This window comes from Podarcis cretensis (genome assembly GCF_951804945.1).
Source record: "Podarcis cretensis genome assembly, chromosome: 6".
Lineage (NCBI taxonomy): Eukaryota > Metazoa > Chordata > Lepidosauria > Squamata > Lacertidae > Podarcis > Podarcis cretensis.
The window spans coordinates 8,607,354-8,630,679 of NC_137175.1; the positions used below are offsets into that span (position 1 = coordinate 8,607,354).

Genomic DNA, 23,326 nt, shown 5'->3' on the forward strand with positions numbered 1-23,326 from the left:
TGGGCCAGGTCTTATTCAACATCTTTATCAACGACTTGGATGATGGACTCAAGGGCATCCTGATCAAATTTGCAGATGACACCAAACTGGGAGGGGTGGCTAACACCCCAGAGGACAGGATCACACTTCAAAACGACCTTGACAGATTAGAGAACGGGGCCAAAACAAACAAGATGAATTTTAACAGGGAGAAATGTAAAGTATTGCACTTGGGCAAAAAAAATGAGAGGCACAAATACAAGATGGGTGACACCTGGCTTGAGAGCAGTACATGTGAAAAGGATCTAGGAATCTTGGTTGACCACAAACTTGACATGAGCCAACAGTGTCACGCGGCAGCTAAAAAAGCCAATGCAATTCTGGGCTGTATCAATAGGAGTATAGCATCTAGATCAAGGGAAGTAATAGTGCCACTGTATTCTGCTCTGGTCAGACCTCACCTGGAGTACTGTGTCCAGTTCTGGGCACCACAGTTCAAGGACACTGACAAACTGGAACGTGTCCAGAGGAGGGCAACCAAAATGGCCAAAGGCCTGGAAACGATGCCTTATGAGGAACGGCTAAGGGAGCTGGGCATGTTTAGCCTGGAGAAGAGGAGGTTAAGGGGGGATGTGATAGCCATGTTCAAATATATTAAAGGATGTCACATGGAGGAGGGAGAAAGGTTGTTTTCTGCTGCTCCAGAGAAGCGGACACGGAGCAATGGCTCCAAACTACAAGAAAGAAGATTCCACCTAAACATTAGGAAGAACTTCCTGACAGTAAGAGCTGTTTGACAGTGGAATTTGCTGCCAAGGAGTGTGGTGGAGTCTCCTTCTTTGGAGGTCTTTAAGCAGAGGCTTGACAAGCATATGTCAGGAGTGCTCTGATGGTGTTTCCTGCTTGGCAGGGGGTTGGACTTGATGGCCCTTGTGGTCTCTTCCAACTCTATGATTCTATGATTCTATGATTCTAAGTACGAGGGTCCTAAGATGTGATGGACATCTGGTTTGCCACCACGAGAGCAGGATTCTGGACTTGATGGACCATTGGCCTGATCCAGCAGGCTCTTCTTATGTGACCGGTGAGTATGTTGGCAGAGTAGGGGCAGAGCTCTCCATTCCCTCCTCCACACCCAAAGTAGAGAAACCCAGAAAAGCTACCTCCTTCGCACCCAGCTCAGAAGAGCCGTGGACCTCTGCAAGAGGATGGAGGTCCCTGATGCGCCAGCTTCAAGCAAGCTGCGATATTACTGCAGGCCAACTAATTACTAATTGAAAACTGCAAACTAATTGACAAGACTGGCTTAAGCTTATTGCGTCCTGCCGTCTCCGATCGGAGGAGTGGAGAAAAAGAACGTTGACACAGGGAAACTGGGATTCTGTCTCTGTCTCCCCCAGATATTTCTGGCATCCACTCTCTGAGTGTTGAGCTCTCCATTATCCAAAGAAATCTCTTAGATTCAGCGAGCATAAACAGCTGCTGTAGCGTGTGAGCAAAAAGAGGAAAATCTAAAAATACAGGCATCTCTGGGGGCTTGGAGAGACTACAGGAGTAAAATACAAGGGCAGCAGCAGGAGAGCTTGATGTTATTCTGCAGCCAGTGCATGGCTCTGCTGAACACTCTCACCCCCCCCCCCCATGCCAGCATCGCATTGCTGTGCAAACAGATGTAAGGCCTGCCAGTAAAAAGAGGTCACAGAGCTAAGCCAAGAGGACTCCTTCAAAACTCTTTATAGTTCCATCAGTGTGATGGGCTGGGAACAGCAGGACCTTCCCCTGCCCCACATGCTGCTCTGGAAATTGCTGGCAATACCCAGCCCACCTGGAGACAATTGCTCTGTTCTGCTTTATCTGATCTGCCTCAACATGAACCAAGTTTGTCAAATTCCTGGTGCTAGGAATTGCACTAGAAAGTGTATTAGCTGTTAATAATAATAATAATAATAATAATAATAATAATAATAATAATTTATTATTTATACCCTGCCCATCTGGCTGGGTTTCCCCAGCCACTCTGGGTGGCTTCCAACATAACACTAAAATACAATAACCTATTAAACATTAAAAGCTTCCCTAAACAGGGCTGCCTTCAGATGTCTTCTAAAAGTTTGGTAGTTATTTTTCTCTTTGACATCTGGTGGGAGGGCATTCCACAGGGCGGGCGCCACTACCAAGAAGGCCCTCTGCCTGGTTCCCTGTAACTTGGCTTCTCGCAGCGAGGGAACTGCCAGAAGGCCCTCGGCGCTGGACCTCAGTGTCTGGCCAGAAAAATGGGGGAGGAGACGCTCCTTCAGGCGTACAGGACTGAGGCCGTTTAGGGCTTTAAAGGTCAGCACCAACACTTTGAATTGTGCTCGGAAATGTACTGGGAGCCAGTGTAGGTCTTTCAAGACCGGTGTTATATGGTCTCGGCGGCCGCTCCCAGTCACTAGTCTAGCTGCTGCATTCTGTATTAGTTGTAGTTCCTGGGTCACTTTCAAAGGCAGCCCCTTTGTTGTTGAGTTACACATGCCTTCCTTGCCTCCCCCTTCCTCTCTCTTTTAACATTCACAGTAGCCCTGTAAGGTTGGTCTGGGTGCGTGATACTGGCTGGCTCAGCCATGTATGACAACGAAGCAGACTTTTGTTAAAAGGAGCCAGAGTCTGCTCATGTTCTGTGACTGTTGCAATAGTTGCATAATGCCTGCACAGCTGTATGAATATATTTATGTGAACTCCACAAGAAAGCCCAGCACAGCTGGATCAGAGGTTGTTCGTTTGCATTCCCACCGGGGGAAGCCGACATCAAAAGCAAACAGTGACACCCCTCCGCCACACTTGTTCCTCCTGTGGCTTCGAACCTCTCAAGCTCCCGGATGAAATATGCATGAAAGAGGAGAGGGAACTCCACCTTGTGGCACAGAGGACTCATGCAAATGGGGTCAGGGACACCAGTTCCTCATAAGAGGGAAGATGGCTCATGTGCCTTCAAATGTAAATAAACGTGTCGTTTGAGCAGTAAAGTCCTTAGGGGTCCCCCTCTCTCCCTTCCTCCAGAACACATGGAGGGGGTGGCGATAGCAAAGGCTGAGTGTCACCACTCAGGATTCTGGTAAAAAACAGGCACCAGCACCTAACAGTTCAACTGAGCTTGTCGCAGATAACACTGTGTGCCTATAACACACACAGAATGCACATTTGAAGCACATGACTCCCTCCAATGAATCCTGGATACTATCGTTTGTTTGGGGTGGGTGGGAACTGTAGTTCTGTGAAAGAGTATCTCCACTCCCATTGTTCAGTCCGGACGCTGAGGTCCTCTTCTGAGGGTCTTCTGCTGATTTCCTCACTGAGAGAAGCGAAGTTACAGGGAACCAGGCAGAAGGCCTTCTTGGTAGTGGCACCCTGCCTTCAGTCATCTAGAGATAAAGAACTTTTAGATATGTAACTTTTAGAAGACATCTGAAGGCAGTCCTGTATCGGGAAGTTTTTAATGTTTGATGTTTTATGTCGTTTTATGTATTCTGAAAGCTGCACAGAGTGGTTGGGGAAACCCAGCCAGATGGGCGGGGTATTAATAATAATAATAATAATAATAATAATAATAAAATAATAATTTATTTATACCCCGCCCATCTGGCTGAGTTTCCCCAGCCAATCTGGGCGGCTCCCAATCAAATGTTAAAAACAGTAATGAAATTATTATTAATTATTATTAACTACAATTCTCGGGTTCTTTGGAGAAAAGCATGTGCTTTAAAAGGTGCATGGGATGTGCGTTTAAATGTATGGTGTGGATCTGCCCACAGTTGAGAGGAGAAGGTTTTAGATTAACAATCAGCTCTAAAATAATTCCAGGATGAATGATGATGGGACAGGAGAGGACATTACAGTAGAGGCTAAGACTGAGAGCTGGAAAGGCCATTGGCTAAAAACCTCAGCCACCGTCTCACTCAGCAGTCTTAGGCATGCTACTGTGTCCCCATCCTCAGCTTTCCACCTGAAAAATGGGAAGAACAACCCTCATGTCATTCACGATATTGCTGTAAGGCAACTCTGTACAACTCACCATCCCACCAATAATAATAATAATAATTTATTATCTAGACACCGCCCATCTGGCTGGGTTTCCCCAGCCACTCTGGGTGGCTCCAACAGAACACCAAAATACAATAACCTATTAAACATTAAAAGTTTCCCTAAACAGGGCTGCCTTCAGATGTCTTCTAAAAGTCTGGTAGTTGTTGTTCTCTTTGACATCTGGTGGGAGGGCGTTCCAAAGGGCGGGTGCCACTACCGAGAAGGCCCTCTGCCTGGTTCCCTGTAACTTGGCTTCTCACAGGGAGGGAACAGCCAGAAGGCCCTTGGCACTGGACCTAAGTGTCCGGGCAGAACGATGGAGGTGGAGACGCTCCTTCAGGTATACTGGACTGAGGCCATTTAGGGCTTTAAAGGTCAGCACCAATACTTTGAATTGTGCTGGGAAACATACCGGGAGCCAGTGTAGGTCTTTCAAGACCAGTGTTATATGGTCTCGGCGGCTGCTCCCAGTCACCAGTCTAGCTGCTGCATTCTGGATTAGTTGTAGTTTCTGGGTCACCTTCAAAGGTAGCCCCACGTAGAGTGCATTGAAGTAGTCCAAGAAAGAGATAACTGTATTCTGCTCTGGTCAGACCTCACCTGGAGTACTGTGTCCAGTTCTGGGCACCACAGTTCAAGAAGGACACTGACAAACTGAAACGTGTCCAGAGGAGGGCAACCAAAATGGTCAAAGGCCTGGAAACGATGCCTTATGAGGAACGGCTAAGGGAGCTGGGCATGTTTAGCCTGGAGAAGAGGAGGTTAAGGGGTGATATGATAGCCATGTTCAAATATATAAAAGGATGTCACATAGAGGAGGGAGAAAGGTTGTTTTCTGCTGCTCCAGAGAAGCGGACACGGAGCAATGGTTCCAAACTACAAGAAAGAAGATTCCACCTAAACATCAGGAAGAACTTCCTGACAGTAAGAGCTGTTTGACAGTGGAATTTGCTGCCAAGGAGTGTGGTGGAGTCTCCTTCTTTGGAGGTCTTTAAGCAGAGGCTTGACAGCCATATGTCAGGAGTGCTCTGATGGTGTTTCCTGCTTGGCAGGGGGTTGGACTCGATGGCCCTTGTGGTCTCTTCCAACTCTATGATTCTATGATTCTAGAGCAAACTAAACTCCGCCCACTAACCACAGAAGGTGTTCTACTAGCAGCTCAGTAAAGCTTCCTGTTTTTCTCAAGCACCTGGCAGGCTGCCCTTCATAAGGACATAAAAAGAGTGTGCTGAATCAGGCCCATCTAGTCCAACAGTCTGTCCTCACAGTGGCTGACCAGATGCCCATGGGAAACCTGCAAGCAGGATTCGAGCCCAAGAGCACTCTGCCCATTCTGCAACTGGCATTCTGAGTCAATATGCCTCTGACCGTGAGGTAGAATCGTAGAATCTCAGAGCTGGAAGGGACCCAATGGTCATCTAGTCTAACCCCCCGCAATGCAGGAATCTCCACTTGCTCTACTTCACATGGAACAGAATCATCCCGGAAAATTGTAACATGACCCAGAAACCCCCAGTGCAGTGACTACAAATTGGTACGATACATTCCAGGGAACTGGGAATAGCTCAAAACACAGGAATGCAATTAACCTTGTTCTCAGGTCCTGTGATGCCAAAGATGTAACAGTGGGTGGGGGGGGGGCACAGTTCACAAAATACCCACACATTCTTCCATCGACTCGTCAGAGAATGGGCAAATTGTCACGTCCTGGGCAAATTGTCAGCTTGAGACCACAATGGCAACAACGTGAAGAGGATGACATGAGAAACTGATGAAACTTATTATCGCAAGGGCAAGGGCGTCTTCTATTCTGAGAAGCTTTTAAAAACTTGTCAGGGTGTTGGAAGAAATTTTGACTATTTTTGCTGCTTTTGTGGCAGAGGCATGAACTTCAACAGTGCTTGATGTGAAGAGATGATAGATAGATAGATGATAGATAGATAGATAGATAGATAGATAGATAGATAGATGATAGATAGATAGATAGATAGATAGATGATAGATAGATAGATAGATAGATAGATAGATGATAGATAGATAGATAGATAGATAGATGATAGATAGATAGATAGATAGATAGATAGATAGATAGATAGATAGATGATAGATAGATAGATAGATAGATGATAGATAGATGATAGATAGATAGATAGATGATAGATAGATAGATAGATAGATAGATAGATAGATGATAGATAGATATAGATAGATAGATAGATGATAGATGGATGATAGATAGATGATAGATAGATAGATAGATAGATAGATAGATAGATAGATAGATGATAGATAGATAGATAGATAGATAGATAGATAGATGATAGATAGATAGATAGATAGATAGATGATAGATAGATAGATAGATAGATATAGATAGATAGATAGATGATAGATAGATATAGATAGATAGATAGATGATAGATGGATGATAGATGGATGATAGATAGATGATAGATAGATAGATGATAGATAGATAGATAGATAGATAGATAGATAGATAGATAGATAGATAGATGGATGATGGATGATGGATGATAGATAGATAGATAGATAGATGATAGATAGATAGAGATGTTAGATGATAGATAGATAGATAGATAGATAGATAGATAGATAGATAGATAGATGATAGATAGATAGATAGATAGATAGATAGATAGATGATAGATAGATAGATAGATAATGATGATAGATAGATGATGGATGGATAGTTAGATAGATGATGAATAGATAGATAGCTGTTCTTTAATTCTGAGTGAGTGGAGACAGGTTGTGGTTATGTGGGAATGGGTGAATGCCCTCTTAACATGCTCTAGGGCTGGGGTGGTAACATTCTCCTGCTAAAACAGATGGGTTTTAAAATATCATTTTAGCAGAGAACCCTGATAATACAGTGGAAGAAAGCCGCCTTTTCAGCAGTGCCTTGTAAGCAGCTGCAAAGTCCCAACTTCAGGACTTCAAAGCAGTTTGTTTGCACATGATGTCACTGTCATGCCACGTGATTGACAGGGGGGAAGCCCCACTCACCTGTCAGATCTGGCCCACAAGGCTGATTCTGATAAGGATCTGACCCATGGATTCCCCACTCCAGAAATAAGGCTACAAGCCTCTGCACACCTTCTAGGAAGCAAGCCCTGCTAAATGCCATGGACCTGACAAAGATGTGTGAATTCGAAAAGATAGTTTTGTTTTGTTCCCAATTTGCTTATTGGATCAGGGGTTTCAAATTAGGTAGGTTTGCTTTAGAAGGCAAACTGAACCCATTTTCTCCCCCACCCTTAATTCCAACCACTATTCTTTGTCTTATCAAAAACAAATAAAGCTTCAAATTGCCTCCTTCCTTGACCAGTGACATGCTTTGTAAAGTGACTCCCCATTATTATGGGATGCAACTAGGTGGAGGAATGTCCAGGAAAGACAAAGGGCCACTCTTCATGTTAGGCAGTAATAGGACAAGGTTGATGCTATTTAAAATCCTGTTCTACTTTTGCCTCTGGATATTTTATACTTGGCAAGCTCTCATTACTAAGAAGTGGTGCAGCATAACAAGTAGGAAGAGGCATATTACAGTCAATTGTAAAATTAATACCATGAAGTACTGAGGGATGGAGAGGAATCCAGTTCAGTTCACATTTCCTGAAACAATGTGTGAATTGAAACACAGCTGTCCTGCCAAATTCACACTTCTCTGAATTTTGCAATGCAGTTCTCCAGCCAAGTAACATGGAGCAATATATATATATATATGTGTGTGTGTGTGTGTGTGTGTGTGTGTGTGTGTGTGTGTGTGTGTATCTAGGCTAAAATGCATATACTGTATTGGTGACATTACCACACACAAAAATCATTATAATGGGGAAAATTGCTTGCAAATACACATGTGTATTAGGCAAAGTTGAATTAAAAGGTATATAAAAGGAGAAATAGGCATTAAGATGCTGATGAATATTCATTAGGATAGATAGATGATAAGTGATAGATAGATAGATAGATAGATGATAGATAGATAGATAGATAGATATAGATAGATGATAGATAGATAGATAGATGATAGATAGATGATAGATAGATAGATGATAGATAGATAGATGATAGATAGATAGATAGATAGATAGATAGATAGATAGATAGATGATAGATAGATAGATAGATGATAGATAGATAGATAGATAGATAGATAGATAAAGATATAGATATATATTACAAACTTATTTGGAAATGTGGAGTCCTAAACTTAAAATTGGAAAAATGAGAAACAGAGAGAAACTGAAACTGAGAGATTCACTCATTCTAGAAGTAACATATTGAACACTCCTGTGAAATTTCGTCTTCTTCCAGTCTTAGAACTTGCTTGAACTATGTAGATCTAAAATGCATCAAAATGCTAAAAATTATAATTTGCCCTTGCATTGACAGGTGAGGAGCCAGATAACCATCCTGCCCTCCTCCTCCTCCTCCTCCTAATCTTTATCTTTCGTGAGGACACCAACACTTTCCTTTCCTGCCTTCAAGAGAGTAGCACGAATCTGCTCAATTTTAACTCTCCGATAAGCAAGCCTCTGTTATCACATGACAATTTAATTGTATTGGCTGGAATCCCCTGTCTCTATCAGCACCAGATTGCCAAGCTATTAGCACAGACAGCTCAGCACCTTTTGCAGTAATCATGGGCAGTTATTTTCTGCTCAGCCAACTTGCACTGGTCCAGCCCTGTGTTTATACTCTAAGCGCTCGCCAGTAATTGCCTTGGAATTATCAGCTTATAAAAGATCGGATTCCAAGAGTGAAGCCCCAGTGGTGTTTTTTTCAAACAAAACTGGCACATCGCGTCAGGCAGGGAGGTTTTAAAAAGGTTAAAAAACATGTGCAATTCACTAAGGGGCCCTGGCCCATGGATGCACGCAATGCAATGCCACAGGAATTCAAGGGACAATTAAATGGTACAATAATAATTATTATTGCTATACATGTGAACATATGTAAGCACATACTGTATTTACTCGAGTTTAATGCACCATCGAATCTAATGCGCACCTCAATTTTCAAAACCTTGAAACAAAAAAAAGTATTTGCTGGCAAATGATGTAAATGTGCCATTAAATCTAATGTGCACCTTAATTTTCGCAACCCAATTTGGCCAAAAAAGGTGAGCATTAGATTCGAGTAAATACAGCAATTATTTTTACAAGAACAAATTCTCCAGACTATAGCCACTATATAAGAAGCATCGAAGTTCCTCAATGGGAATAGTACTCCAATTTGTTTCTGAAGAAGCATGGAACAAGTTATAGTCACTATTATTAATCAAATTTATTAGTTGCTTTTTCCTGCCATGGCAACTCAAAGCAACTTACAATATTTTAAGAAAAATATATTCAAACAAAACAGATACTTTGAAAGCAGTATTTTAAAAAAAACTACATAAAAACACCCCACCCACACAAAAAGGCCATATGGATAAAAGCCAATGGCCTGGTGAAAAATCCCACCCCCCAAAGATATGCAATGGTGGGTCCAGACAAGCCTTCCTGGGTAGAGTATTCCAACTATCCCGAATATCATCAATGATAATGATAATACTGATAATAATAATAATTTTATTATTTGTACCTCGCCCATCTGGCTGTGTTTCCCCAGTCACTCTGGGCGGCTTCCAACAGAACACTAAAAACAGAAACATTAAAAGTTCCCTAAGCAGGGCTGCCTTCAGATGTCTTCTAAAAGTCAGATAGTTATATATTTCATTGACTTCTGATGGGTGGGCGCCACTACCAAGAAGGCCCTCTGCCAGGTTCTCTGTAACCTCACTTCTCGCAGGGAGGGAACCACCAGAAGGCCCTCAGAGCTGGACCTCAGTGTCTGGGCAGAACGATGGGAGTGGAGACGCTCCTTCAGGTATACTGGGCCGAGGATGTTTAGGGCTTTAAAGATCAGCACAACACTTTGAATTGTGCTCGGAAACATACTGGGAGCCAATGTAGATCTTTCAGGACCAGTGTAATATGGTCTTGGCAGCCACTTCCAGTCACCAGTCTAGCTTCTGGATTAGTTGTAGTTTCCGGGTCACCTTCAAAGGTAACCCCACATAGAGTGCATTGCAGTAGTCTAAGCGGGAGATAACTAGAGCATACACCATTCTAGTGAGACAGTCCGCAGGCAGGTAGGGTCTCAGCCTGCATACCAGACAGAGCTGATAAACAGCTGCCCTGGACACAGAATTGACCTGAGCCTCCATGGACAGCTATGAATCCAAAATGACTCCCAGGCTCAGCACCTGGTCCTTCAGAAGCACAGTTACCCAATTCAGGACCAGGGAGTAGTCCACACCCGCCCTCCTCCTGTCCCCCAAAAACAGTACTTCTGTCTTGTCAGGATTCAACCTCAGTCTGTTAGCCGCCATCCATCCCCCAACCGCCTCCAGACACTCACACAGGACCTTCACCGCCTTCACTGGTTCTGATTTAAAAGAGAGGTAGAGCTGGGTATCATCCGCATAGTGATGAACACCCAGCCCAAACCCCCTGATGATCTCTCCCAGCGGCTTCATATAGAAGTTAAAAAGCATGGGGGAGAGAACTTCATTGCTTCTTACATAATGGAGAATTAGCTTTTGTAAATAGTTATTTCATAAATTGCATTCTGCACTCATATACTTACATAAGTCGAGATGCATAATAATAGGAAAAAAATATATGAGACCATCTCAGTCACATGGGTTTCTGCAACTTCTTGCTACCTATATTTGGGGACACTTCCCCACCCCCATCCCACTTTTTGGCTGAAAGATACAACATTGTATGTGGTCCACAGAGAGGGCAGCAATCTCTTTTGGGCCATGATGGGATGGGGAGCCTCTGGTCCTTGGGGGGGGGGGGCTCACCATCCAGCCCTTGGTTTCTCAACTCTGCCCCACACTCAACACAGTGGGGACAATGGAAACCTTTTTCAAGGCCCAATTGCCTTGGTGGGACGAGATGCTGGAGAAGCAGAAGGTAGGAGGGCTAAACCTTTCTTCCCTATATGTTGTGACTTCCCTGGAAACCACCCCATGCCTTAATTAGACTGTTAAAAGCTTCCATTAGTGTCAATGGGAGCTTTTTGAGAAAGTGTAATTGCCGGGGGGGGGGGAGGATGCTGAGCAGGGGAACCATTAGGGAATCTGCACAATTGGTTTTCCTCTTTGACCGCAAGAGTGTTAGAGTGCAAACAGGACCTGTACTCCAATCCCTGCGATAGCCAATGGAACGAAGCCAATTGAATTTAAGAAGGCTGGATGGCACCAAGTGATCTACTGCAATGCTACAAACTGGGTTTCCAGGCAGAGGAATCCTGTGAAGGCTGCAGGAAGAACTGACTGATGCTTCCACAGTCCTGACAGGCCTCTTCTGGCCAAGCTGGAAAGAGTTTGCTTGTGCATTATTAAATTCTTTTGAAGCAGGGGGAGGGGTATTTCTCCCCCACCCATTGGTCCCCCCTCCCCCCCCAGTTTTCTCTCCCAATGGGAGGGGAAATAGCTCCTGGTCCAGGACAGACACAGGTTCTCCCCCCCCCCCATTCAGGAGACATGTTTCAATGTGTGATTCCAACACGCAATTTCATTACAGTGGTGCCCCGCAAGACGAATGCCTCGCAAGACGAAAAACTCGCTAGACGAAAGGGTTTTCCGTTTTTCGAGGTGCTTCACAAGACGAATTTCCCTATGGGCTTGCTTCACAAGACGAAAACGCCTTGCGGGTTTGCTTCCTTTTTCGTAAAACCGTTAATACCTGGGGAATCCGCGCTCCGCAAGATGAAAAAATCGCAAGACGAAGCAACTCGCGGAACGAATTAATTTGGTCTTGCGAGGCACCGCTGTATTTATAACCATTTTTAAACTGCTGGTTGTAACGATGACGATGATGAATGTTTCATCATTTTGTTTTCCACGCTGGATCTGAGCAGTTTCTCACGAAGATTTTCTCTATTGCCGTGTAAAACGGTTGGAGGGCTTTTGAAAAAAACCAATTAAGCAGTATGCAGATCTTGTCAAGTAAAAATTAATTAAAATGTTCAGTGAATCAGTGTGTGGGGGGGGGGGAGCACCTTAGATCCGGCAGATCCAACTCTCAGTCTGCCACTGCGTTGCTTGATCTGTTCCAACATGCACCCACCCCAACTTTGTACTTTGTCACCCTTGGGTCAGCAACAGCAGAGTAACTGTCCACCGCCACATTGGGGAGACCTCTGACATCAGCCCCGTCCCTTCAACTGTAAGCGTCCCCCTGTGGCTGCAGAGAGGGAGGACCACAGTATCCATCCTGCCACCGTTCTCAGGAGTTTAGGACTGCTCCGTAAGAGCATTGCTTTAACCACTTTGTGGTTAATTAGCTGGTGGCTAATGAAAAGCTACAGAGATGCAGGTCTGGGTATTATACGTAGGGCAGCTTGGCGATTTTGCCAAGGAAGAGACAAAACAAATAGACAAAAACTGTGCCATTTTATGGGGGGGGGGGAGGGAGAGGAAATGTGAATCTTCAAGTCACAGCTGTCCTATAGGTAAATAGAAGTTGACAGCAGAGGGGCCTGGGAAGCCAAAAGTCAGTCTGCAGCATCCTGTATACCAGCCATTAGGGGATCAGCCCTGCATCTGGAGACAAAATCAGGACAAGGTCCTTAAGAAACACAAAAGAGCAGAGAGTGGAAATCCCTGAGGTGTGTGCTTCCCTCCCTTATATGTGGCTAAGGTAGCGTCTATAATGTGCCTGTTATACCCACTCTATGTTCATCCACCCTGCCCTACATTCCAGAGGATGCTCAGAGTGCCAATGAATTCTTACTTCAGAGTGGGGCTGCTGCCACAGATTTCATCACTGGACTCTTCCCCTGGGCTTCTACTTTCCCCTATCCTTGCCGTACTTATGGCCCTCCAGTCTCCTGTTATAGGCTTGTCACTGGGGCACTTTGTTTCAGACCCACACTGTAAAGCAGGCCTGGGCAATCTCGGCCCTCCAGATGTTTTGGGACTACAACTCCCATCATCCCTGAGCACTGGTCCTGTTAACTAGGGATGATGGGAGTTGTAGTCCCAAAACATCTGGAGGGCCGAGTTTACCTATGCCTGCTGTAAGGTCTCTATTTTGCTGCTTCTGCTACTAAAACTGTTGGAGGAACCCATTGCGTAAGCAGAAGACACATCCTCTCTTGCAAGTGCAGAGGGTCTCCGGTTTCTAACCATTTCCTCTCCAGCTGAAGAACCCCCATCCATACCCCAGAATTATGGAAGGTCTCCTGCAAGCACAACTTTTTGGAGGGGCCCAAGTGGGAAGGAGAAGTCGAGAAAGCCTTGTGGCCAAAGGGGAACCCTGTTTTCTGGATTCTTCTTGGGTCCCAAAAAGCATTTACCTATCGTACTCTCTTCATAGCACCCTGAAAGGACACAACCGCCTCCATGGCCAGGCTCTCCTGGTTGACCTCTTGCTCCAGGAAACCCAGGGGGGCCAGTGCTGCCAGGGGATCCCTTTGAGCCTTGCTTGCCAAGCATCTCTTCTCCTACTGGACCTGTGGGGGGAGGGACACCAGAAGTACCACACCCTCAGTCTAGATTATTGATGAATTTCGTTTAGTTTTGTTTGTTTTTAATTTTTTGTGTTTTTTTAATTGGAAATTTTATTTACAACATAACCCCCCCACCCCCAATACAGAAATCCACCCACATTAAACATGAACATAACAAACAATAAGCATAACATACAGCAATACAAACAACCAAATAAAAGACTTCCTTTATCCTGTATCTGACCTTCTTATAAGCTGTTTATGGATAATTATTAAGATTTTTCTAATTATAACTTAAATATCCACAAAGTCTCCTGCAGACATTAATCGAAACAAATCCAGGTATGTATTTTAGGGCACTGTTTTGTGAAGTATTCTCTGCATTTTCCCCATGCTTTTTGAAATTCTTGTCTATTATGATCTCTAATTGCCTCTGTTAATCTAGCCAGTTCAATATACTCTAACAGTTTGTCTTGCCATTCCGTTTTTGTTGGCACAATTTCTTTTTTCCAGTTTTTAGCAATTAGGATCCTTGCCATTCTTGTGGCATAGAGGAATATTTTCTGATCTTCTCTTGCTATACCTGCGTCCGTTATCCCTAGTAGAAAAGTTTCTGTATTTTTTATAAAGTTATACTTAAACATTTTTTTAAGTTCTTCATATACTATGTTCCAGAAGCTTTTGATTTTTTTCACAGGTCCACCAAACATGTATAAGTGTTCCCTCTGTTTTACAACACCTCCAGCACAGATTTGTTTTTGTAGATTGCTGATGGAGGAAGAAAAGAGGCGCACAGAACTAACAGCTTTGTTGCACTTCATGCATTCAGCCGGAGGGGGTGTAGCAGCATGGGAGATGACCAGCATTAGCCCTGCTACTATTCAGAGTCCTGCTCACCTGTCCAAATTGGCCCATGGAACCGAACCTCTTGAAACTGGGAGAGGTAGTTTGGGAACAAAGACTTAAAGAGGCTCCGTCCATTCTGAGCCTTTGTTGGAGCAAGTTGCTTACTGCAGAGCTGTCCGTGGTCCTGGAACTCCTGGCCCAGCTTGTCCCATGGGATCCAGCGTTAGATTAGAACTGGGTGCCCTCTACCATACAGATAGTTCATGGTGGCCACCAATGTGAGTTGCCAAGCAGAAGGCGGCTCATTTAACTTTAACACACACACACACACCACTTTTTTAAATGGGGAGCGTCACACAAGCAAGGCAATCATGGCTTCAGATACTTCATGTGGAGGGTCCAATTTTCATTGGAGGCTATTTGCACAGTGAAGAGGAGGAAGAGCTCACGCTGCTTCTCCACCACATGACTCTAGCGCCATGGCTGGCTGAATGTACACCCAACACTTAGTGCTAGAGTACTAAGGGCTATGTGGGAGAGGGCTATGTGTGGGAGAGCCAGCGTGGTGTAGTGGTTAAGAGCGGTGGACTCATAATCTGGTGAACCAGGTTCGCTTCCCTGCTCCTCCACATGCAGCTGCTGGGTGACCTTGGGCTAGTCACACTTCTCTGAAGTCTCTCAGCCCCACTCACCTCACAGAGTGTTTGTTGTGGGGGAGGAAGGGAAAGGAGAATGTTAGCCGCTTTGAGACTCCTTTGGGTAGTGATAAAGCGGGATATCAAATCCAAACTCTTCTACTTTATAGCACGTCAGTGTCATGACCTAGGACCATGCACTGTGCGACAGACTCCAAGGTGGATGAGGCTCTGGCTCTGTCCTTAGGGGAAGAGCTGCCAGGACTGCCTTCAGGACCCTCCTGACTGCAGGGCAGAACTTTGCTGCCCTCCTCTGATACAGGGGTTGGATGCCCCAAGGCACCCTTGCCACCCAAGACCCATAGGGGACAAAGGCTGCAGAAGAAGGCAAGGTCCCTTTCTTGAGACAGGACAGGAATGCTTCCTTCTTTCTCTTCACCAGTGATACATTTACGGGCAATAACACCCTAAGAGGTGTTGGGAATCTGCATACATGCAGCTACACACACAGAGTCAATTAGGGTTTGGCCGATAGCCAAGGCAATGTGAAGGAGTAAGTCTGCCTGGTGATACAGAGGCATGGAGACAGCTCCATGATTGGTCAAGCTCTCTCACGGGAATAATGATTAATGTCTTACTAACTGGAATGTGTGGTAGTACAAGTTTGAGTTCAGGAGTTGTAAGTCGTGTAAGAGAGAGCTAACTAAAGATGCATGTTCTGTTCTGTTCCTGTAAATAGTCCACTGTATATAATAAACACCTAACTACAAGTTCCTGGTTCCTGCTTCGTCCATCCTGTCTGCAGCCAAGTCGCCAATTGCTTTTGTGAACTCTGCATTTACTCTGCTAGGTCTGGCTAAGGTCCTGCAACTAGTCGGAAAGTTGCGAAACACCAATAGGTTTTGCCAATAAGAGGTGGTACATAAAATAAATTCAGTAAAATGTACTGTACCTGTTCGACCTCTAGGCCCTTGAGAACCTTCCTCATTTGTTCCAGGAGAACCTTTCTCCCCTTTGGGTCCAGAGGCACCTGTTGAATGAGAGAGTAAGGATTCCTAGCAATGTGTCTCTTAGCAATGCTCCATTGCTAATTTCCTCCTGGAATTCCTGGCAGTCTTTAGAGGTTTTTAAACAGAGGTTGGATGGGGATCTATCAGGGATTCTTTAGCTATGATTCTGGTATTGCAGGGTGTTGGACTAGATGACTCCATTCCCCTAATTTTACCAAAACGTTTTTTAACATCTATACATTTGCTGCTGCTTTTCCTGACACGGAGCCTCCCAATTTTGCTTTAGGTGAAATACAGACCCACAAGCCTCTTCCTCAAAACACACACACAAATTTCATGTCAATGAAGCTGTTTTGGCTTCGTTCAAAATTCCTGCAGGTGTTTTCGCCTGAGCAGACCAGCCCAGCTCTGCCTCGGATCTTGCTTTAGGCAAAACTCGGTGGCAAACCCTGCTTTTTATCTACCGTCTTTAGTACTATTCTTCAAATGTGGCAATCAAACCCGAAAATAGCACTCCAGGTGAACTGCTAGCAAACAAGAAAACATAACAGCTGCTAATATGCATCAAGATAATAAGACAGCTCAAGCGATTAGCAGCTTCTTTCTTCTCATGGTTGTGAGTGTGAATGCAGAGCTCCTCTTGAATACTCTTTTACTCAAAGGGAAGTCAGACCAGTGTTTAGCAAAACGCTATTAAAAGCACCAGAATCTTGGCCACAACACACAGACTATCAGGCAATATTGGGCTGAAATTAGGAACCCACAGATCTGGAAACGGCCTCTATTTGTAGTGAACCACCAAGGCTACAGCACAGAGTAATCTTCCCCAACCTGGTACATTCCAGCTGTTTTGGACTACAAATCCCATCATTGCAAGCCAGCATGACTGGACCTGGTGGGAGTTCTGTAGTCAAACAGTTGGAGGGTGCCAGAGCTGAGCACCCACCAGCTTGTGAGCTGGATGTGGCCCATGCGGTTTTCAAATGTGGCCCACAGCATCCCCTCTATGAAAGTCTTGGGAAAAAATATTTTATTGGAGCCAGCATAGAGCTTTCCTCAAAGCTAACAGAAACACAGAGGAAGGTGGAGGCAGTTCGTAGTCATGACCAGTAGCCACTGTCAACCATATCTTCCATGAATTTATCCAATCTTCTTTTAAAGCCATCCAAGTTGCCATAATCATCGTGGCCTCCAATGGGAGGGAGTTCCACAGTTTAGCTCTGTGCTGTATAAAAAAGTTTGTTTGAATTGCCCTGAACCTTCCAACATCTGGCTTCACTGGAAGCCCATGAGTTTTAGTGTTACAAAATAGGCGTGGAAAACTTTTCTCTATCCACTTTCTCCATGCCATACCGTATTTTTCACTCCATAAGACGTACCTGACCATAAGATGCACCTAGTTTTTAGAGGAGGAAAACAACAACAAAAATATTCTGAATGAAACAGTGGATGAGAGCCAGTGTGGTGTATTGGTTAAGAGTCTCGTAATCTGGGGAACCGGGTTCGCGTCTCCGCTCCTCCACATACAGCTGCTGGGTGACCTTGGGCCAGTCATGAAGTCTCTCAGCCCCACTCACCTCACAGAGTGTTTGTTGTGGGGGAGGAAGGGAAAGGAGAATGTTAGCTGCTTTGAGACTCCTTAAAGGGAGTGAAAGGCGGGATATCAAATCCAAACTCTTCTTCTTCTTCTTCTTCTGGATGTGTGATTTTTGTGGTTCATGCTGTGGCCACAGACATCTGATCTGATGGTGAATTTGGGGTGACCCAATGCAAAAATCCTGAGGATCCATGTGGATCCATGCTTTGTAACCACATTTTTGCACCATTGTAGCCCCAGGAAACAGTGGATGCATGATTTTTTTTGGTGCAGGCTGTAGCCATGGACATGCTATGCGATCTAATGGTGAATTTGGGGTGACCCAATGCAAAAATCCTGAGGATCCATGGGCTTTTACCTCCCCCCTCCCAGGCAGCCTCCGCTAGTATCCCTTATCTCTCTTCCGATCCCACCAATCAGCTGTTTCCTTTCAACACTCCCTTCCCTCTTGTTTGCCTTAGTGTCTTTTCCTTAGCTGGAGCAGTTTTTTGCTCCTCTTTTTCTTCTAATTTCTCTCCGCATTGCTTTAGTCTTCCTGTTTCCCCACTTTGCAAGTTTGCTGTCTTTACCTCCCCCCTCCCAGGCAGCCTCCTTTATCTCTAGCGTTCCTTATCTCTCTCCCCGATCGGCAAACGATCAGCGGATTTGTTTCAACACCCACTTCCCTCTTTCAAAAAAAAAAAAAAAAAAAAAAAGCATGATCTGCTTTTTGCCCCTGGGCAATTCGGCTCCAGGGACCACGCATTCACTCACTCCATAAGATGCACAGACATTTCCCCTTACTTTTTAGGAAGAAAAAAGTGCATCTTATGGAGCGAAAAATACGGGATTCTACAGTGCCACCTCTTAGTTGCCCTTTCTCCAAATTAAAAGTCCAAAACACTGCAGCCTTTAACTGACTCCATTAAGCAGTATCATACAGCTGCCCATAGGCAACCTGAGATGCCCTTTGTTTTGGCGATACATGCAGAAGGCCACTTATATATGCAGCTTCCTGTGGCACAGGTGAAGATGAATGCTTCTCTTAACGCATCCTAAAGTGGCACCAGACTTTTGTATTGTACCATCTTCACTTTTGACTCCTTTCAGCTTATCATCCTTCAGTTCTTCTCATCTGTGAGCCATCTTGGCCAATTTATTTTCTAGGGTGCAACCCATGCCCTTTATTCTCCCCGCTTACGTGCAACATTTCACAAATTACCTTTAAAAGTCAGCTGACCCCTATAGTTAAATTGAGAAATGCTGGGTCCCCGTTTCTTTCCTGCTGGGTAGAGATCCACGGCTAGACATCTAACTCGCTAAGGGGCGCAAACCATCTCCAAGATCAGCAATGGTTTATTAAGTTCTAATCTGACAAGCTGTCAGCCCCATTTCTCCATCCTCTTCTCTGCCATCGGTTTGCAAGACCACAAGGGTCCAACGATGTGCTACCTAATTTTCCTTCTCTGAGCTCAGCTGGATGTTTCCTGCTGGGGCACAATATAACCAGCTGGATCCGCAAGCAGCTTCAGGAGCTACTCAAATATCAGACAGGGCACCGGAGGGAGAGTGGGGGGAGAAAAAGCAGGTTGACAGATTCAGGTTGGTGTGCAATCTACTCTCTGAAGCCTGCCAATTAAACCAAGAACTTTTACTCTTGGCTGAAAGTAGAAAGGAAACCATCACTGAAGGGTAGGGCTTAAATCCACTCAGATAGCTTCCCTCTTCCCTCCCTCCCTCTCTCCCTCTCTAATGATAATGCTGCTTGCGCCACTCTGGAGCAGTATCTAAAGGAGGGTCCTTGAACAGATGGAGGCCTAATCCTTGCATTAAAACCAAGGGAGCTGCCAGGATGACTCGGCATTCACCACAAAACAAAGAGTTGCCATAATGCTGCCTCCCCTCAAAACAAGGCAGCTTTTAGCTCCGGGCCAAGAGGGCAGGGAGATAAGCCTGTGCTTTTTCTAAAGCCCAGAAGAGAGCCCGGCCAAAAATAAAACCAAGGAGTGTGCGTTTGCCTGCTGAGTGGCGCGATAAGCTTCTTCTCGCTACATTGGGTGGGGGAAACTACTGGGCAAGATTACAGCCGTCTTTGCATAGGCCTGGCAGAATTGTAGAATGTGGAGACCAGTGGAAAGAACACAAAGTCCTGCCTTTCATCCCCTGTTCTCGCCAGGACAGGGTACCCTCTGTTTACAGCAAGGATAGCCAATGTGGTGAAGTGGTTAAGAGCGGTGGACTTGTAATCTGGTGAACCGGGTTTGCTTCCCCACTTCTCCACATGCAGCTGCTGGTGACCTTGGGCTAGTCACACTTCTCTGACGTTTCTCAGCCTCACTCACCTCACAGAGTGTTTGTTGTGGGGGAGGAAGGGAAAGGAGATTGTTGGCCGCTTTGAGACTCTTTAAGGTAAAGGTAAAGGGACCCCTGTCCATTAGGTCCAGTCGTGGCCAACTCTGGGGTTGCAGGGCTTATCTCGCTTTATTGGCCGAGGGAGCCGGCATACAGCTTCTGGGTCATGTGGCCAGCATAACTAAGCCACTTCTGGCGAACCAGAGCAGCGCATGGAAACGCCGTTTACCTTCCTGCTGGAGCGGTACCTATTTATCTACTTGCACTTTGATGTGCTTTCGAACTGCTAGGTTGGCAGGAGCATCGACCAAGCAACTGGAGCTCACCCTGTCACAGGAATTCGAACTGCACCACCCGCGTCCCTTGAGACTCCTTAGGGTAGTGATAAAGTGGGATATCAAATCCAAACTCCTCCTCCTCCTTCAATGTGGTGCCCTTAAGATGTGGGCAACCTCCAGCTCCAGACAACATGGCCAATGGTCAGCACTGATTAAATAAGTGCCTCAACAACATCTGGAGCTTATCATGTTGGCTGCACCAGGTCTGCAGCATCCCACATGGAGGAGTAGCCAACTTTCCATCTGAAGCCTTCTGTGGGAGATGTTAATTCTCACAGAAACAAAGGGAACTCAAGCCAGACCGCTGGTCCACCTAGTACTGTCTACAATGCCTGACCAACATCAGTGAAACTCGCCATTGTTCCAGGAAAGAGTCTTCCCGAGGACTACCTGGAGAAACTGGAGAGTGAAGCTGGGGCCTTCTGCACAGGGCTGGATAAATCATAAAGCAAAATAAGCACATGCTTAGGGCATTGAGCGAAGGGGGGCATCACATAAATTTTCCATTGCCGGATTTTTAACATTCATGGTCACAAATTGCTCAGCTTAGCGTGCGTTTTCTCAGTAGAAGTATATTAAAAATCCCAACAGAACAACTATGCAACAAGGAAGGCTGGTTGCCTTATCTCTACTAAGTAACTGATGCGTTGTGTAAGATTAGTTTGGAGGACCAAAGACTTTGCAATTAGAAAAAGTAGGAGAAAGTTTTTCAAATGTAAATAAAGTATACAAAACTTTACACTTTCCATCTTACTGTAGGTTTTGTTTCATTTCAACAACCACCAAAAATTTTATGGTTTATTATTGTTCCTATTTTTAATTAGATATATTTGGGGGGAACCAAAATCGTTTAAATGATTAGGGCCTCTAAAGGTCTTAATCCAGTGCTGATTCTGCACCCAAAGCAGATGCTAAAACCACTGTGCTACAGCCACCCCTCCTCTTCCCCCACATGTGACCGCCCAACTACTGTATTTTTCAATGTATAAGATGCCCCCATGTATAAGATGCCCCCTATTTTTGGGGACTCCAAATTAAGAAAACATCCCTCAGCACTACCCATGTATAAGATGAGCCCCAATTTTAAACCTATTTTTTTAGTAAAAACAACAACAACCCTAGTCTTATAAAGTACACAGAAAAATACGGTACTTTCTTTCTATGCCTTGAATGAAGAAAGCTATTAAAAATGGGCTTAGCGGTCTGCCCTGCTGATTAAAAATATGGAACCTACTTTTGATGATCATCTCTTTTTGCACATAAAGTTAATGAAATATCAGATGTTGCTCATCCCCTCTTTTCCCTCTTGCCAATGACTTACAACCAATGGATCATTGTTATTGTTGCTGTTATTAAGTGGCAAGGAAAGGGGTCTGGGAGCTGGACGGATGGCAGCAGGGCTGGAAGGGAATTCTTCACCGGCTCCTGTTAAAATCCGAGACGGAGAAGAATTTCAAGGTTATACTGTTCCCTTCTCTTTTTGAGGCAAGCACTATGACCCCAGTGAGGTTTGCTTCTCAAAGCCTGGAAAGAAGACTCTGGGAGACATTTCTGCTGAATTGTGGTGTGCAACTGCACAGCTGTGCATTGAGAAGAAGGGAGGAGTGCTGTGCCCTTCAAGAGATCACGTATGAAGGCATGCAGAAACTGTGGTATAAGTCACCTTTTCCCCAACTGGTGCCTTCCAGACATTATAACTGCACTATTACAGTGGGACCTCGGGTTACAGACCCTTCAGGTTGCAGACGCTTCAGGTTACAGACTCTACTAACCCAGAAATAGTACCTTGGGTTAAGAACTTTGCTTCAGGATGAGAACAGAAATTGTGCAGCAGCAGCGGGAGGCCCCATTAGCTAAAGTGGTGCTTCAGGTTAAGAACAGTTTCAGGTTAAGAACGGACCTCTGGAACGAATTAAGTACATCACCAGAGGTACTGTACTGTACTCCCACCAGCTCCAGCCTATGGCCAGGGATGATGGGAGTTGTAGTCCAACAACATATGGACACCACCAAGTTACAAGAGGGTTGTTCAGGACTTCTTTTGATACCTCTTTCTCCTGGGTATCCATCTCTGCCGGGCTGTCCAGGCATCCCAGCTTCTCCTCTCTCTCCTTTCATGCCAGGAGGCCCAGGAAGACCAGGCGGACCACGTTCTCCAGGCTTCAGCTTATCTTCCCAAATGGGAACTGGCTTCTGTGAATGTTCATGGACGAATGAGTCAAACTTCAACACGTGAGCTGAAGAAGTGAAAGGAAAGGAGAGGGGGGAAAGTAGAGTCTCTGATTTACCATCTCCATTATTTCCCATGATGCACCCTGCTTCTTGCATTTGTCAGGGTTTTTCCTGGACACACATTCACACGGTGCAATTATCGACACATCTGCCTGTACACATGTACCTGTGTTTTTGTGAAAGGGTATACTCTTGCCGCTCTGTACAGCTCATATATTATCACAGATGCTACGTCCCATGAAATGTCCCGTGTGAATTATGCACACAGATTGTACACTTGCTGGACATTATGTGAACACTGTAGTCTGGCATGTAGTGTGGCTACACATTTTTAGTGCATGGTTTTTAATTTTTAAATGTCTAATGTAACTGTTTAAATATAAGTTTATGATTTTGTGACATAAATATTTTTATAAATCTTCAGATGAAGGGTGGTATACAAATTTAATACAGTCATACCTCATGTTACGTTTTTTCAGGTTGCGGTCCGCAGCAACCTGGAAGTACCAGAAAGGGTTACTTCCAGGTTTCGCCGCTCGTGCATGCACAGAAGCACTAAATCGTGCTTCGCGCATGCGCACAAGCACCAAATCGCACTGTGCACCTGCGCAGATATGGCACTTCAGGTTGTGGGCTTTTCATGTTGCGAACGGGCCTCCAGAATGGATCCCATTCGCAACCAGAGGTACCACTGTACGTAAATAAATAAAGAATAAGTGAGGTCTGGCATGCAGGGAAAATATCATTGAATTATCAGGAGCA

At 44.9% G+C, this 23,326-nt stretch overlaps 1 protein-coding gene across 1 annotated transcript in view; it reads right to left on the reverse strand.

Moving 5' to 3' along the window:
* Positions 1–12,534: 12,534 nt before the first annotated feature.
* Positions 12,535–23,326, reverse strand: part of COL20A1 (collagen type XX alpha 1 chain) — a 145,240-nt gene continuing 134,448 nt past the window's right edge. The window contains exons 37-40 of the mRNA XM_079978869.1: positions 22,381–22,569; positions 16,009–16,086; positions 13,423–13,578; positions 12,535–12,667 (exon numbers count right to left, since the gene is read on the reverse strand). Of these exons, the coding sequence (XP_079834995.1) occupies positions 12,648–12,667; positions 13,423–13,578; positions 16,009–16,086; positions 22,381–22,569 (443 nt within the window). The 3' untranslated portion in view covers positions 12,535–12,647. The remainder of the gene's footprint in view (positions 12,668–13,422; positions 13,579–16,008; positions 16,087–22,380; positions 22,570–23,326) is intronic.